At 38.5% G+C, this 17,274-nt stretch overlaps 1 protein-coding gene and 1 pseudogene across 3 annotated transcripts in view; one reads left to right on the top strand and one right to left on the bottom strand.

Moving 5' to 3' along the window:
- CDKL3 (cyclin dependent kinase like 3) overlaps positions 1-17,274 on the top strand; it is a 187,181-nt gene that overhangs the window by 100,248 nt on the left and 69,659 nt on the right. The window contains exon 13 of one of the 3 annotated variants that reach the window (XM_077138464.1): positions 3,652-4,080. The exons of the other annotated variants lie outside the window; for them this stretch is intronic. Coding sequence (XP_076994579.1) covers positions 3,652-3,702 — 51 coding nt within the window. The 3' untranslated portion in view covers positions 3,703-4,080. Of the gene's footprint in view, positions 1-3,651; positions 4,081-17,274 lie in introns of those variants that run through there. 3 annotated transcript variants of the gene reach the window in all.
- On the bottom strand, positions 13,673-14,284 carry LOC143664700 (replication protein A 32 kDa subunit pseudogene; annotated as a pseudogene).

Here is a 17,274-nt window from a genome sequence, read left to right as displayed (position 1 = left end):
ATGAAATTGAGAACATGAAAACAATTGAGAAAATCAATAAAGCCAGAAGTTGGTTCTATGAGAAAATCAATAAGATTGATGGGCCCTTAGCAAGATTGACAAAAAGAAGAAGAGAGAGGATGCAAATAAATAAAATCAGAAATGGAAGAGGAGACATAGCCACTGACCCCACAGAAATAAAGGAGGTAATAACAGGATACTATGAACAACTTTACGCAAATAAATACAACAATGTAGATGAAATGGACAACTTCCTAGAAAGGCATGAACAACCAACTTTGACTCAAGAAGAAATAGATGACCTCAACAAACCAATCACAAGTAAAGAAATTGAATCAGTCATTAAAAATCTTCCCCAAAAGAAAAGTCCAGGACCAGACGGCTTCACATGTGAATTCTACCAAACATTCCAGAAAGAATTAGTACCAATCCTGCTCAAACGCTTCAAAAAAATTGAAGTGGAGGGAAAGCCACCTAATTCATTCTATGATGCCAACATCACCCTCATACCAAAACCAGGCAAAGATATTACTAAAAAAGAAAACTACAGACCAATCTCTCTAATGAATATAGATGCAAAAATCCTCAACAAAATTCTAGCAAATCAAATCCAGCAACACATTAAAAGAATTATACATCATGTCCAAGTAGGATTCATCCCAGGTATGCAAGGATGGTTCAACATAAGAAAATCAACTAATGTACTACACCATATCAACAAATCAAAGCAGAAAAATCACATGATCATCTCAATTGATGCAGAGAAGGCATTTGACAAAATTCAACATCCTTTCCTGTTGAAAACACTTCAAAGGATAGGAATACAAGGGACTTTCCTTAAAATGATAAAGGGAATATATGAAAAACCCACAACTAATATCGTCCTCATTGGGGAAAAACTGAAAACTTTTCCCCTAAGATCAGGAACAAGACAAGGAAGTCCATTATCACCACTGTTATTCAACATTGTGTTGGAAGTTCTAGCCAGAGCAATTAGACAAGAAAAAGAAATACAAGGCATCAAAATTGGAAAGGAAGAAGTAAAACTATTACTGTTCGCAGATGATATGATACTATATGTTGAAAACCCTGAAAAATCCACAGCCAAACTACTAGAGCTAATAAACAAGTACAGCAAAGTGGCAGGGTACAAGATCAATATTCAAAAATCTGTAGTGTTTATATACACTAGTAATGAACAATTACTCTGTGGCTTCATAATATGCATTAAAGTCAGGTAGCGTGAGACCTCCAGCTTCATTTTTTTCCCTCAAGATACTTTTACCAATTCGGGGCACGCTGCCCTTCCAGATAAATTTGTTTATTGTTTTTTCTATTTCTGAAAAGTAAGTTGTTGGGATTTTGATTGGTATTGTGTTGAATCTGTAAATCAATTTAGGTAGAACTGACATCTTAACTATATTTAGTCTTCCAATCCATGAACACGGTATGCCCTTCCATGTATTTAGGTCTTCTGTGATTTCTTTTAACAGTTTCTTGTAGTTTTCTTTGTATAGGTCTTTTGTCTCTTTAGTTAAATTTATTCCTAAGTATTTTATTCTTTTAGTTGCAATTGTAAATGGAATTCGTTTCTTGATTATGAAGCCACAGAGGTCAAAACAGCATAGTACTAGCATAAAGATAGATATAATGACCAATGGAATCGAATAGAGTGTTCAGATAGAGACCCTCTCATCTATGGACATTTGATCTTTGATAAGGCAGTCAAGCCAACTCACCTGGGACAGAACAGTCTCTTCAATAAATGGTGCCTAAAGAACTGGATATCCATATGCAAAAGAATGAAAGAGGACCCGTATCTCACACCCTATACAAAAATTAACTCAAAATGGATCAAAGATCTAAACATCAGGTCTAAGCCCATAAAACAGTTAGAGGAAAATGTAGGGAAATATCTTATAAATCTTATAATTGGAGGCGGTTTTATAGACCTTACACCTAAAGCAAGAACACTGAAGAAATAAATAAATAAATGGGAACTCCTCAAAATTAAACACTTTTGTGCATCAAAGAACTTCATCAAGAAAGTAGAAAGACAGCCTACACAATGGGAGACAATATTTGGAAACGACATATCAGATAAAGGTCTAGTACCCAGAATTTATAAAGAGATTGTTCAACTCAACAACAAAAAGATAGCCAATCCAATTACAAAATGGGAAAAAGACTTGAACAGACACTTCTCAGAAAGAAGAAATACAAATGGTCAAAAGGCACATGAAGAGATGCTCAATGTCCCTGGCCATTAGAGAAATGCAAATCAAAACCACAATGAGATATCATCTCACACCCACCAGAATGGCCATTATCAACAAAACAGAAAATGACAAGTGCTGGAGAGGATGTGGAGAAAGAGGCACACTTATTCACTATTGGTGGGAATGTCAAATGGTGCAACCACTGTGGAAGGCAGTTTGGCAGTTCCTAAAAAAGATGAATATAGAATTGCCATTTGACCCAGCAATACCATTGCTAGGTATCTACTCAGAGGACATAAAGGCAAAGACACAAACGGACATTTGCACACCAATGTTTATAGCAGCATTATTTACAATTGCAAGGAGGTGGAAACAGCCAAAATGTCCATCAACAGACAAGTGCTAAACAAACTGTGGTATATACATACGATGGAATATTATGCAGCTCTAAGACAGAATAAACTTATGAAGTATGTAACAACATGGGTGGACCTTGAGAACATTATGCTGAGTGAGACTAGCCAAAAACTAAAGGACAAATACTGTATGGTCTCATTGATATGAACTGACATTAGTGAATAAACTTGGAACATTTTGTTCATAACAGAGACCATCAGAAGATAGAAATAGGTTAAGATATTGGGTAATTGGAGCTGAAGGGATACAGACTGTGCAACAGGACTGGATACAAAAACTCAGAAATGGACAGCACAATACTACCTAACTGTAATATAATTATGTTAAAACACTGAATGAAGCTGCATGTGAGAATGATAGAGGGAGGAGGGCTGGGAACATATTGAAATCAGAAAGATAGATGTTAAAGATTGAGAAGGTATAATCTAGGAATACCTAGAGTGTATAATAACAGTGAAATGTACAAGGTACAATTTTAAAAATGTTTTTGCATGAGGAAGAATAAAGGAATGTCATTATTGCAGGGTACTGAGAATAGATGGTAATTAATATTTTAAAATGTCACCTTCTGTGTGAGACTAAAGCAAAAGATGTTTATCTGTTACAAAATTAATATTTTGACTAGTGCATTACCTAATATAACTTATTTAGATAGTTTGATTGAATGCCATAAGTACTTGGAATCTCAGGTAGGACATGAGATTTTGTTGGTTTGTCCAGAATGATGCCCCGATGAATCCCAGAGTGATTTGATCAGTGAGTGGAAAAGTATTTGCAAAGTCCCCTTTGGGGAATGGTGAGAATGAGAGAAAACTCAACTTCCCCAAGTTGAATTCTTGATATTCTCACAAACAGTGTGGGCAACCAAAGCTATAGGTTGAGTCCTCAGTCTTGGGGTTTGTTCATATGAAACTTAACCCCAAAGGGGATACATCAAGCCTACTTAAAATTAGGCCTAAGATTCACCCCCAAGAGAACCTCTTTTGTTGCTCAGATGTGGCCTCTCTCTCTCCAGCCAACACAGCAAGCAAACTCACCACCCTCCCCCTGTCTACGTGGGACATGACTTCCAGGGGTGTGGATCTTCCTGGCAACGTGGGACAGAACTCACAGAATCAGCTGAGATTCAGCATCAAGGGATTAAGAAAAACTCTAGAATGAGCTGAGACCCAGCCTCAAGAGATTGAGAAAACCTTCTCGACCAAAAGGGGGAAGAATGAAATGAGACAAAGTGTCAATGGCTGAGAGATTCCAAACAGAGTGGAGAGGTTATCCTGGAGGTTAATCTTACGCATTGAGTAGATATCACCTTGTTATCCAAGATGTAATGGAGAGGCTGGAGGGAACTGCCTGAATATGTAGAGCTGTGTTACAGTAGCCATGTTTCCTGATGATGATTGTAGAATGATAAAGCTTTCACAATGTGACTGTGCGATTGTGAAAACCTTACGTCTGATGCTCCTTTTATCTACCTTGTCAACAGATGAGTAGAATATATGGAATAAAAATAAATAATAGGGGGAACAAATGTTACAATAAATTTAGTTTGAAATGCTAGTGATCACTGAAAGTGAGGGGTAAGGGGTATGGCACGTAAAATTTTTTTTCCTGTTTTTGTTTTATTTTTCTCTTGTCCTTTTATGTCTTTTTCTGAATTGATGTAAATGTGTGGGAAATGATCATGATGATGAATATGCAACTATGTGATGATACTGTGAATTGCTGAGTGTATGTGTTGGGAATGTTTGTGCTTCTTATAATATTTTTTTTAATTAATAAAAATTTTTTTAAAAAGTCAAGGTTTCAAGAAAAAGTTACAAAACATACAAAGATATGGGAAGTAATGGCCAAGGCAAAAGAGAAGATTAAAGCATGAGAAAACATCTGTGGGGAAGACCAAATATAGGACTACCAGAAAAGGACTTTTTAAAAACAGTTGTAAATACGTTTTAAAGAGCTAAATGAAAACATAGACGAAGAACTGAAAAATCATGAAAATGAGAAACGAACACAAAGAGAATATCAATAGAGATGGGAATTATGAAAAGAAGCCAAACAGAGCTGAAGACTACTGTAACAGAATTTTAAAATTCTCTATAAGTATGCAACAGCAGATTGGAGCTGGCTGAAAAAGGAATCAGAAAACTTGAAGATAAGATCATTAAAATCATCCTATGTAAGGAGAAGAAAAAGGAAAAAATGAAGAAAAGTGAGCAGAACCTGAGATACCTGTGGAACACAATTAAGCGTAACATTATATACATTGTGGGAGTCCCAGAAGGAGAAGAAAGAGAGAAAGGGGCAGAGAGGATATTCAAAGAAATAGCAGCTGAAAATTTCCCAAATTTAATGGAAGACATGAATATACACATCCAAGATGTTCAATGAACTTCAAACAGGATAAACCCAAATAGTCCCACAATGTAGCATTTTTTTAAAAGTTTATTTTCAATGTAGCATTTTGTAATCAAATTATCAAATGCCAAAGGTAGGGAAAGAATTCTGAAAGCCAAATGAGCTAAGCAAAGTGTCATATACAAAGGAGCCTCAATAAGATTTAATGCCAATTTCTCACTGGAAATTATGGAGGCGAGAAGGCAGTGGGATGATTTTTTTTGTACATGGGCAGATACGAGAATTGAACCCGGGTCTCCGGCATGGTAGGCAAGAACTCTGCCTGCTGAGCCACAGTGGTCTGCCCGGGATGATATTTTCAAAGTGCAGAAAGGAAGAAAATTGCCAATGAAGGACTCTACATCCAGCAAAATTGTCTTTCAAAAATATGGGAGAGACTAAAACTTTACCAGATAAGCAAAAACTTAGGAAGTTTATCACTACTAGACCAGTAATACAAGGATGATAAAGGAAGTTCTACAGGTTGAAAAGAAAGGACTCTAAACAGATTGAAACTGCATCAAGAAATAAAGATTTCTGATAACAGTAATAAGAACACTATAAATGCTAGTACTATTGTTTTTTGGTTTATAACTCTGCTTTTTTACTTTCTACAAGTTCTAAAAAGCAAATGCACAACATATAATGATAAACAAGTGGTGTTGTACTCATAATGTGTATACATATATATACGTGTGTGTATGAGGATTAATGAGGCGAGTGTAAGTTGTATTCTGGTATGGTATTTCATTTTCTATATATAATTTTGCCTTGCTATCTTGCAAATATTTGTTATAAATGACTTCTTTTTTTTAAGCAAATAGTTGAAGTGAAAGGTTTAGGAGGCAAAAGGGTAAGAAAGAAGGAAGGTAGACCGGGAAATTTAAAGCAGGGGGGTTTACTTCTGTGCTCCAGGGTAGAGCTAACAGAACCCAAGGTGGAAAGAGGTGAATCCGTGCCTGGGTGATGGCGTGGGCCGTTTTTAAGGAAGAGAGTCAGGTGACATCCGGAAGGGGCGGTTCTCCGGAAGTCAGGTGTCCGGAAGGGGTGGTTCATCAGTTCCGGAAGTCAGGGGTCCAGAAGGGGCGGTTCCGGAAGGCATGTTGGGAGGGGCGACACAGCCTCCGCAGCTCCAGTTGCAGTGCCCTTCCCGGTTCCCCCGACCTAACATAAAGTAGTAAGCTGTTTACATCAAAAATGAAAATGTTCCATGGTGTCTATAACATAATGATGATGGAGCTCAGATGGTTTTTGAAAAAAGATTTAGTACTGATTTCCATGTTGAATTCACTTCTTTTCCATCCTTCCAGTCCCTTCATCAACTTTGCCCAAGAAATTAGCTTTCCAAATCCTGGATAACAATAGTTTACAGTGTAGTTGCGATGCCTGCTAAGGCCATAGAAGTGGTAGGCTGCCACCACCGAGTCAATATTTTCATAAAATTCAGGGCCAAGAAGGTCATAACTTTTTAAACATGTAGTTCTGTAAATACAGGAAGAATTTATACTAGTACACAGGAATGCCAGGAAGAGTGGTAAGAGGACAATTAAGCTAAATTTAGAATTGCACAGTTGCCAAAGTGTAAACTAAAGGGACTCTAATATAAATTGGACCAGATTACTGAAACAATTAGAATTGCATAGGGAAGCGATCAAGAAATCTTAAGTGATGTGGGTACAATAAGTTACAGGATAGTAAAAGACAGCAGGAAGGCATTCTTCTTATTTTAATAAAGGGCAAATGGATAGAAGCAAATAAAATGTCCTGCTATCCTGCTAACCTCCTTACTGCCTACCTTTTCTTCTGCAGAGGCAGGGTAGAGTATTATAATGATTTTTCTTCTTTTCTGAAAAAAAGAAAAAAATCCTGAGGTCACTTAATGCAAGTATCCACTTATGATGGGTGTGATAAAAGGTTACCCAAAAGAGAAGAGGACAAAACTAGTTAAAGTTCTTAAAGGTGTGGTCTACTCAGAGTTATCTAATATGTTGTCATTCATCCTAGGATTACTAAGAAATAGTTTGATGCTACTGATTAGTTGTGAACTCTTCTGAGAGTTGTGCCTCTCAGAAGGTAAAAAAAAATGCAGCACCCCTCCTAAAAGTGTCATAGTTAAAAAAAAAAAAAAAGAACATATCTGTTCACCTTAATTTTGAAATCCGAAGACCTCAGAAGAAACTCTAGACAGTTAACAGTCATTTGGAAGAAAAGTAGATAAAAATCTCTATGAATTTATTTCATCTGGTTAGTTTCTCTTAATAAGAATGTAATGGCCTGTTTAAACAGTGGGAAATATACAGGGTTTTTGCAGTTCAAGTAATCAACAAACCTTTGGGCTGAGTTCTTAGATCCCTTCTCTTTTCTGTCTTCACTTTCTTGGCAATCTCGTCCAGATTCAGGGCTTTAAATACTATTTATATGCTGACGACTCAGATCTGTATCTCCAGCCTAGATCTTGCCCCCAAACTCCAGACTCATACTTCCAATTCAACCACTCCACTACAACAGATAATAGGTATCTCAGACTTAACATGTCCAAAATGAAGGCCTTGATCTCTTCCCCATTCCCACCTCTACCTGTTCTTCTCAGTGCTTCCCCCAGTTTAGTTAAAGCCAACTCCATTCTATTAGTTGCTCAGGAAAAAAATCTCAGAGACATCCTTGATTCCTCTCTTTTTTTCTCATGTCTTATATCCTCTCAGCTCTACCTTCAAAGTGTTTCCAGTATCTGACCACTTTTTACCCCTCCCCTGCTATTCACAACATCTCTTGCCGAGATTCTGTAGTAGTCTCTAACTGATCTCTGTACTTTTACCCTTAATCAACCTTCCATGTCTTATCAACACATTGCCTAGGTACTTTTAATGAAACTTATATCAGATGACACCATACTGCTCAAAACTCCCCAAAGCTTCTCACTTCACTTAGAGTAAAAGCCACAAACATCACAGTAACCTATAAAGCTCTACACAGAATGCTCTGTCCACCTCTTTGACCCATCTGCTTCTTCTCTCCCTATTGTTCTCTCTGTTCCAGGCACATTGGCCTCCTTACTATCTGGCCATGAGCCTGCAGGGTAGCCTCTGTCAAAGTTCCATGGGCACTTAAGACTGAAAAGCAAAGCAGGTCACTCACAATCAGACTAGTCACAGTTTTCTCTGCTGCTCTGAACATTCTGGACAGTCACAGGGTGTCCACACCAGCCACAGTTTCACAGGGGTTGTATGGGGTGAGGAACACAGCAAGCCAAGTCCCGATCTGCAGGAGTATAAACAGGTTTCTTTGAAGGTACTGATATGTAGCAGGAGTGGTTCTAGTACAGCTAGCTGTCATGCTTAGGACTGTGCACATGTGCTTCAAGATGCATCCGCAGGGAGGGTTTTTTGTTTTTTGTTTTTGCCTTAACTAGGAATTTTATAGCTTCTTTGATTTATGGCCTCACACTAGGGCATAGCATCTATGCTCCTACCTTAAAACCTGTGCTCTTTCCTGCCTAGAAACATCTTTCCTCAGGTAACTGAATGCTTCCCTCCTTTTCTTCCTTCCTTCCAGTTGTCCAGGACAACCTCTTTACTGTGTTTGCTCCTGTATGAAGCCTTTCCTATTGTCTTACCTAAAATTACAAACCTCCTGGCTCCTATTCCCCTTTCCTGTTTTATTTGTACATATAGCATTTACCCTGTGTAACATACTACATGTTTTAGTTGTTTTGTTTCTTGATTGTCTTCCCTATCAGAATGTGAATTCCTTACCATTCTTAACTAAATCACATCAACCAGGAAGATGATCTCATCACAGTTTCAAATATACATTATTGAATAGAGATTGTTCTACCTTTAAGAAATGGGATTTATATTAAAACATGGTTTTTCTTAGGGGGCATACTTCCTTTCAAACCAGCACAGGGTGGCATGGTATTTCAGGGTTCTTCAAGGTTGCATGAGGGGATACATGGGCTTAGAATGATATCAACCTATGGATTTGTCTGCTCTAGTCATGATCAACCTTTTCCATAATGTACATAGGTGACCAGAGTAAAGTTAGTGAACACTCATTCATAAAACCTGCCCCCCTCCTAACTGTCACACTGATGGTCTCTCCTTGTTGTCAGGCACTTGTTTTTGTTTGAGATAGAACACTCTCAGGGTTCCAAGCTGGCAGTTATAGACCAGTAGCTACTGGCCAGAGGCAGATCTGAGGGTACTTTGGGTCCATGAATGTCCTACTTAGTGCCACAACAATGTCTTTTCAGCTATTACTAGTACAACTGTCCAATGTTTTTATGGTTTTACGTGAAATTTTCTTGGAAATTTTAATATGTGCTCCTTTGATTGCTCTCATAATACAAGTCCGTCGACGTGGTTTGAAAGCGAAAGCACTAGCCAAGCAAACTTCATCTCTGTGTAAGAAATACCATGAGTTCATTGAGCAGATAGGAGAGATTACCAAATTGTATGAAGAGCTCAGGTTAACTGCAGTGGAGACCTCTCCTCCAATGTTACAAACCCTGTGTCTTGTAACACTTAACAAGGACACAAACCGGTTCCTCTCACCAATTGAAGATTTATTAGAAATTCTGGACAAAGAACAGAAATGTGAGTCTCCGAGATTTTCCTTCCAGAGAATGATTCGGGGTCATTGTCAAGGACAGAAACAGTCACTCGATGAGACATTCAAAAATCCGCAGTGGAATGAGACTGGGGCCAACGAGATATTAAAGTCATCTCAGCAGGATGGAGAACAATGCCAGGAAGAAATCCTTGAGACTTTGGATGAAAATGCTCATCTTCATGGAACCCTAAACCTGCATGCCTTAGAAGATGCTGTATGGAATGAACGCGTTGAGGGAGTAAAGGAACAAATTAATGAAAAACTAACAGTTCATAGTAAATATCTAGAAAATGAGCAGGGGGCGCAACAGCAAGATAATGAACAGTTAGGAAATGAGATTGAAAAGCTTCAGCACACACTGCAAGTCCTTCCTGAAGTACATCAGCATCGCCTCCTGCAACTTCACCGGGAATCAGTCGAGCAGGAAAGTGTCCGCTTGGGCATGGAGAACAACCTTACTAAGGTGTATAAAAACATACAAGATCTAGAGCAGTAAGCTGGCACTTACAGAAAAATGGCTGAAGAGCTGGAGAAGGAAATGGAGAGTACAACTTCTTACCATCAGAGATGGATTAGGCACCATGAGAGAAATTCTCAAGAAAATTGCCTGGCAGCTCTGGCTGCAGAAAGAAAGCTCATTGAGCTAAGACAGGAAAATGAGCAGAACTGGCAAAAATTGCGGGAAAGAGAGCATAAAATCCACCTTTTCCCAAGGGGTCCTTTGGTCCCCACTTTTCCACATGCAGCCCAGGGAGGCTGGAGAGGTTCAGGGCAAGCCCTGCATCATCAGGACCCCAGTTGGGGAGGAGGGGACAGCAGCGAGGGCTCAGAAGTCCAAGGTGATGCTCTTGTTTGACTCACCTCTGCATCAGCCAGTCCCTCACGGTTCACAGCACTTGAACTGAGGATGTGTTTTGCACTTTCAAAGAGATTGGGCTTACTAACTTCTTAGTGTATTTGAATTTTTAGTTTGTTTCTGTTAAGTATATTTGAACTTTTAGTTTGTTTTAGTTTGTTTCTGTTATGTATATGTTTAGTTTGTTTTAGTATAGTTAATTAATCTATGCTGTATTTTCTGTTGTTGAAATTTTACAGAATTGTACTACAAAGAAAGATTTTTCCAGAATATATATAATTGTCATAGTATTTTAGGAACATACTACCAGCCTTTTATTGAATCCCATAGTTTTATGTCACGAAGTATGCATGTTAAACCTATTAATTGTCCCACCATTACTTTCAGAATTACAGAAATTTGCCATGAATGGGTAAAATATTTGTGTAACATTTACGTTTGTAATTATATATGTGAGATAACATTTAAAAGATGCAAAAGAACTTAGTACTTACAGCATTCAATTTTAATAGTTTTTATAATCTCTAAAGAAATAACACACAGACCATTATTATTCTTATTATTGTGTCTTTCTATTCTCAGTGATTTAGTTTTGGTACTTGACTTTTTGTAACTATTTATTTTGTTTATCGTTTCTCTTTAAAGTTACCAAACTGTTCATGTTATTCTTAGCAATTGAAAAATGTATAAGTTTCCTTCAATGAACTAAAATTTCTTCACTATTCAAAAATATAGAAACCAAATGTGGAGTATTTCTTAACTTGTATAGCTAATAAACTTATACAGATGCAAATAAAGAAGATTTATTTGTGTTTAAATAAAAAAAAAAAAAAAAGAATGTGAATTCCTTGAGGGCAGGGATTTAGTGTTTTGTTGGTTGCTGTATTTCCCATGCCTAGAACAGTGCTTAGTATCTCCTGGTACTCAATAAAATTTGCTTTGTGAATGAATGAACGAATGGATTTGTTAAGTATCCCATAGAGGGAGTCACTTGAGAAGAAACATAAGAAGAATAAAATATGGCATAATTTTACTGGTGGGATAGAATGTGCTGTCTCGAGCATGCTAGTGTTAATAGTTTACGTGGCTAAACGAGGAGTGAGTAGCTGTGATTTGGCATGGATTTAAAGGTGAGACAGATCAAGTGGTAGTGGGCTTTTGCACTGTCTTGGGGCCTCAGCATCTTAGACCCTGTCCTTGGGCCCCTTAGTGACCATCCCTGATACCTGCTTATACAAAGCTTCTCCCTTTCCTGTCCTGTCCTCTCCAGGTTTACATCCCAACCAAAGTCAAATACAAATCCCTGTTTCCAAATCAGATTCACTGCTCAATATGCATATAAACCTATCTGTGACACCGGGCTTTCAAAGGGAAGAAATTTTATTATCAAGCACATTATGTAGAAAACAGGAGGCAAACAAGCCTCAAATATATTACTCCAAGTCATAAGGGTTTGGGGTTTTTATGGAATTAGACAAAGGGAAATAGAGATAATGACATTGGAAGCGTGGGTCTAAGAAGTTCTTTGAAGAGCAGGGGTAAGCACTAGTTAACAGTTTACACAGCATAAGTCTAAGAAGTTCTTTGCATTAGGTGACAGATTGTAGCAGGATTGTATATCGTTTAATTAGCATAAGATCATAAGTAAAAAGACTAAGCTAAATAAACAGACCAAGAAAAACTGGCTATAGGTTGTTGTAAAAATAAGATAACGAGTTAAGGGATAGAAGTAAACTAAAATTACATTTAGAATTAAAATCTTTTGGTCAGTAGTTGTGACAGCAGCGGCCACACAGTTCCATCCCCAGCCCTAGTCGTTGCTTGACCAACCCCTGCAGTTCCACCCATAAGGCATTCTGAAAGCACGTCCCCAGTCCACTGTGACCTTCCTCGCTGCCTGCTTGGTTGAGCCTGGGCTCCTGATGCGTCTCCCTGTGTCACCCTGTGGGGTCTGCTGCTCCTCTGTCCTAGGACCTGTGAGGGCTAATTAACTTCTCTTTCACACATCTCTGGCGTCACTCTTCCTCGCCGCACCTTCCATAAAGATCCTTACAGCACACAGATGAGCTTACAGTTTAGTACGTAGTATTTTAATGAAGGAATTGAAACTTTAATTACATTTATAGATAACACGGAAGGATGCTTGTTAAAAACTGAATTCAAAGGAATGCCAGATAAATTAGAAAAAAATATTTCTTGGAAACTGGAAAGAGGAAGGAAACAGGAAATTAGTCAGTGAAAAGGTAAAAAGAAATAAATGCTCTGCAAAGGGAGCTACAGTATATGAGTTATATTTTCAGATTCTCCATCTAAAGTCGGCTGATTTCTGTGTCTTTAACTATTGTGTGTCAGGAGACCAGAGAAATCCTAAATTAGTACATTTAGAATTTGCAATTGAATGAGAAATCATGTAAGCACTTTCTCAATGTTTTGCAGGTCTCTCAATTCTCTTGGCTTAGAATAAGCAAAATGATTTCTTTGCTTAATTTTGATGCTTCCATATGGTATGGAAGGAATAAATAATCCTGTGAAATGTATAACTCAAAGTGGTAAATAAAATGAGGTCTGCCTCAGATTGACTCTTTTAAAAAAATTTACTGCAATGTGGACACTTTTATTAAACAAATGGACACGATTATTTTGTACAAAATAATACAGAATAAGTACTTTGTTTCTACCCTGCTCCAGAGGCCACACCCTCAGAACTTCACATTCTTATAAATCCCCTTCTCAGCAGTAGCCAAGACAAGGAGGCGGAATGAAAGTGCAGTTCTGAGAGTAACTCCACGTATCCAAAGTGGGAAACAAAAACAGGCAAAGGTTAGCAGGTGCCTTGGTTAGCTCTCTGCCAGTAGGCCCTACTCCTGCTTCATTTTGTCTGAATAAGAAACATTTTAAGAATAGAAGCTCTGGGACATGTATTTAAGTAGTACTGCCCAGCTTTCTGGGTAGGGTCTCTTCAAATTCTGTCTACTCTGTTGTTGTAACTAGCTAATTTGTAACTTCTTCAAGAAAGTCTCTCCTGGTTTACTTCCCTGATAATTGCCCATCTCCCTCCAAGTTTCAACTATCAAAACAAAACAAGACAAAAAAACAATGGCAATAAGTTTCAAAAGGATGTCAAGTTAAGACCTTTTATAAATAAACCTACTTCCTAGAAGTCAATTGGTCAAATTCATGCCTGACCAAGACAACAGATTGTGAAAATAGATCCAGCTAGAAAATATCTCAGGTACCCAATGAGATCCAGTTTTTCAGTATCTGTGGATTTAAGATGATCATCATCCACAGTGGAATAGATGTTTCCCTCCTTGCTGAGAAAATTCACAGCTTGCTTAATTGAGGCTACAGTCATGTGCTGTGCTGGTTCTTGTGATCAAGAAAGTTAAATCTTTCAGGTTTTGGGCAAGCTTTAATCAGACTCAGCACCTGGTTTTGGGCCACAGTGAGGCCACTGGTTGGCATGAAGTTATTTTCCCCAAAGTTCCCTGCTTCACCCATTCCTGGATTGCTGATAGGTGCTCTCCCTGCTGAAACTGGTTGTGAGACTTGCTCAGTGTCATGTATGCATTGAATACTTCCAGAATATGTGTGGTGAACTCATTCATATTCTCCAGTGCCACGATCTTAAAGGCTACCAGGCTTTTCTCAGTTTGAAAAGATCTCAGGCGGCCAGCCACTTTCACATATGTTTCCAGAGGAACCACAGTATTTTCACCTCTAGCATCATCAATGTGTCAACCCACTGGCAAACATCCATGGGCACAGCTGTCATGTCAGCTATTTTGTAAACAATGTTGGTTGGAGCCTGTGCTGGTTTGAAATGATGTGTGTAACCTAGAAAAGCCATGTTTTATTTTTTCAACTTAAAAAAAATTTTTTTTATTAATTAAAAAAAAAAATTACAAGATAGAAAAGCCATGTTTTAATCCGAATCCCATTTTGTAAAGGCAGCCGTTTCTTCTAATCCCTATTCAGTATTGTATGTTTGAAACTGTAATGAAATCATCTTCCTGGAGATGTGATTTAATCAAGAGTGGTTGTTGAACTGGATTAGGTAGAGGTGTGTCTCCATCCATTTGGGTGAGTCTTGATTAGTTTCTGGGGTCCTATAAAAGAGGAAACATTTTGGAGAATGAGCGATTCAGGGAGAGCAGAGCAGAACGACATGGCCACGAGAAGCAGAGTCCACCAGTCAATGACATTTGGAGATGAAGAAGGAAAATGTCTTCCCGGGGAGCTTCATGAAACAGGAAGCCAGGAGAAGAAGCTAGCAGATGATACCATGTTCGCCATGTGCCCTTCCCGATAAGAGAGGAACCCTGACCGTGTTCACCATGTGCCTTTCCAGATGAGAGAGAAACTCTGACTGTGTTCACCATGTGCCCTTCCACTTGAGAGAGAAGCCCTGAACTTCACTGGCCTTCTTGAATCAAGCTATCTTTCCCCGGATGCCTTAGATTGGACATTTCTATAGACTTGCTTTAACTGGGACATTTTCTCAGCCTTAGAACTGTAAACTAGCAACCTATTGAATTCCCCTTTTTAAAAGCCGTTCCGTTTCTGGTATATTGAATTCTGGCAGCTAGCAAACTAGAACAAAGCCTTCTCTGCATGTCTGATTACACCCACAATAGTAACTTGTGAAATCGCGATATTCCCAATATTGAACATATCATTAATCAGAGTGGCAGAAAGCAACTGGGATATGGTACATGGAACGATGTGCTGGGCTTGGGTTCTTGATTTCTTTTCAGCTTAAAGGTAGATACTGGTGATCCAAAGCCCTCAGGGGACTGCATACAGCCACCTGTGCTCCCGTAGGCAGAAATGCCATAGTTGTCAAATCCACTATTCTACTTTTTGCTCCCAACTCCCTCAGGAAGGAATTCCAGAAGGGTTTGGTATGGTGGGTCTGTGCGGCACGTCAAAATCCAGTTCCTGCCTCAGCATTGTAGCTACTTTTCCAGATTAACATTTTTCTTTTTTAATTTGGATCTTTTTTTAAAAAAATGTTTTTATTGAGATATCTTCACGTACCATGCAGTTCATCCAAAATATATAATCAGTGGCTCACAATATCATCAGATAGTTACATGTTCATCACCGTGATCATCTTTAGAACATTTCCATCTCTCCAGAAAAAAATAATTTATAAAACCGCATACATCCCATACCCCTTACCCCTCCCTCTCTTGGCCACCAGTATTTCAATCTATCTAATTTTTTTCCACCTTTTATCCTCCCCTATTATTTATTTACTTTTCAGCCTTATTTTTAAACTCATCTGTCCATACGCTGGATAAAAGCATCAGACATCAGGTTTTCACAATCACACGGTCACAATGTAAAAACTATATAGTTATAAAGTCATTTTCAAGAATCAAGTCTACTGGAAACAGCTCAACAGTTTCAGGTATTTCCCTCTAGGCACTCCAATACACCATAGACTAAAAAGGGATGTCTATGAAATGCATAAGTATATCCTCCAGGATAACCTCTCAGCTCTGTTTGAAATCTCTCAGCCACTGAGACTTTATTTTGTCTCATTTCTTTCTTCCCCCTTTAGGTCAAGAAGGCTTTCTCAATTCCATGAGTCCGGGTCCCAGCTCATCCCGGGGGTCCTGTCCCACATCGTCAGGGAAAATTTACACCCATGGGAGTCACGTCCCACATAGAGAGGAGGGCAGTAAGTTAACCTGCCAAGTTGGCTTAGAGAGAGAGGCCACATCTGAATAATAGAAGAGGTTCTCTGGGGATGACTCTTAGGCATAATTATAATTGGCTTAGCTTCTCCTTTGCAGGTATAAGTTTCATAGGGGTGAAACCCAAGATTGAGGGCTCAGCCTATTGAATTGGTGTCCCTATTGCTTAGGAGAATATCAGGAATTCCCCAGATAAGGAAATTTAATATTTCCTCTTTTCTCCCCAGTCCCTCAAGGGGACTTTGAAAATACTTTTTATTCTCTGTCCAAATTATTCTGGGATGTATCAGGGCATCACAGTAACCTGTACAAACCAACAAGATCTCACTCCCTATTCAAGATTCCATGTACGTATGGTGTTCGAATAAACTGACCAAACAAGTTAAATTTTTACATATTGACTCTTATACTGACTTTGGGTTACAGTTCTTGCTCCTCCACGCTTAGCTTTCATTTTCTGGATAGATTTTATAGATTGCAGGTATGGAGTGGCTAATACATCATCCACATACGCTAGCCCAGTTAGTCCTGAAGGAGCTCTTTTATTTCAGATAGTCCTAGCCTCCACCAGAGGGAGCTCAGGGTCCAGCATTTTCAAGACCTGGCGCCAGTCTCTGCCCTGGTTTGACAAGGGACAAGCCATTCAGTCCCGTCAGACTGAATTAGTGTATAAAGGTGGGGAACTAGCAGAGCAAAGCTTTTTGCTCTAAATTCCCAAAATGAGACACGAAAATAAAAATACAAGTTAGGAATTGGGTTTCCTTAGGTTAATTACTCCAAAGTCCTAGGACATTTCACAACCAAGCCTAGATTATTTATACACACTTCGAGGCAGTATTTACTCTTGGCGTCTCCTTTGAGCAACTTCCTTGTGACTAATCATTGCATCGAACAATATTATTACAGTGTTGAAAGCATCTGATGCCTCATGAAAAACTTTAAAAACAAGACTTGTTATGGAATAATTATGCCATCAATAGTCTTCCTTGGATTGCTGTTTGATAAACTTGAGTTTGAAAAGTGGGTTCCTTTAATTTCTCTCTATCCTCCAACAGAATATCTGATGATTATT

Source organism: Tamandua tetradactyla, chromosome 20 (genome assembly GCF_023851605.1).
Source record: "Tamandua tetradactyla isolate mTamTet1 chromosome 20, mTamTet1.pri, whole genome shotgun sequence".
Lineage (NCBI taxonomy): Eukaryota > Metazoa > Chordata > Mammalia > Pilosa > Myrmecophagidae > Tamandua > Tamandua tetradactyla.
The sequence above is the reverse complement of the archived record's forward strand: the minus strand, read 5'-3'. Positions and strand labels throughout refer to the sequence as shown.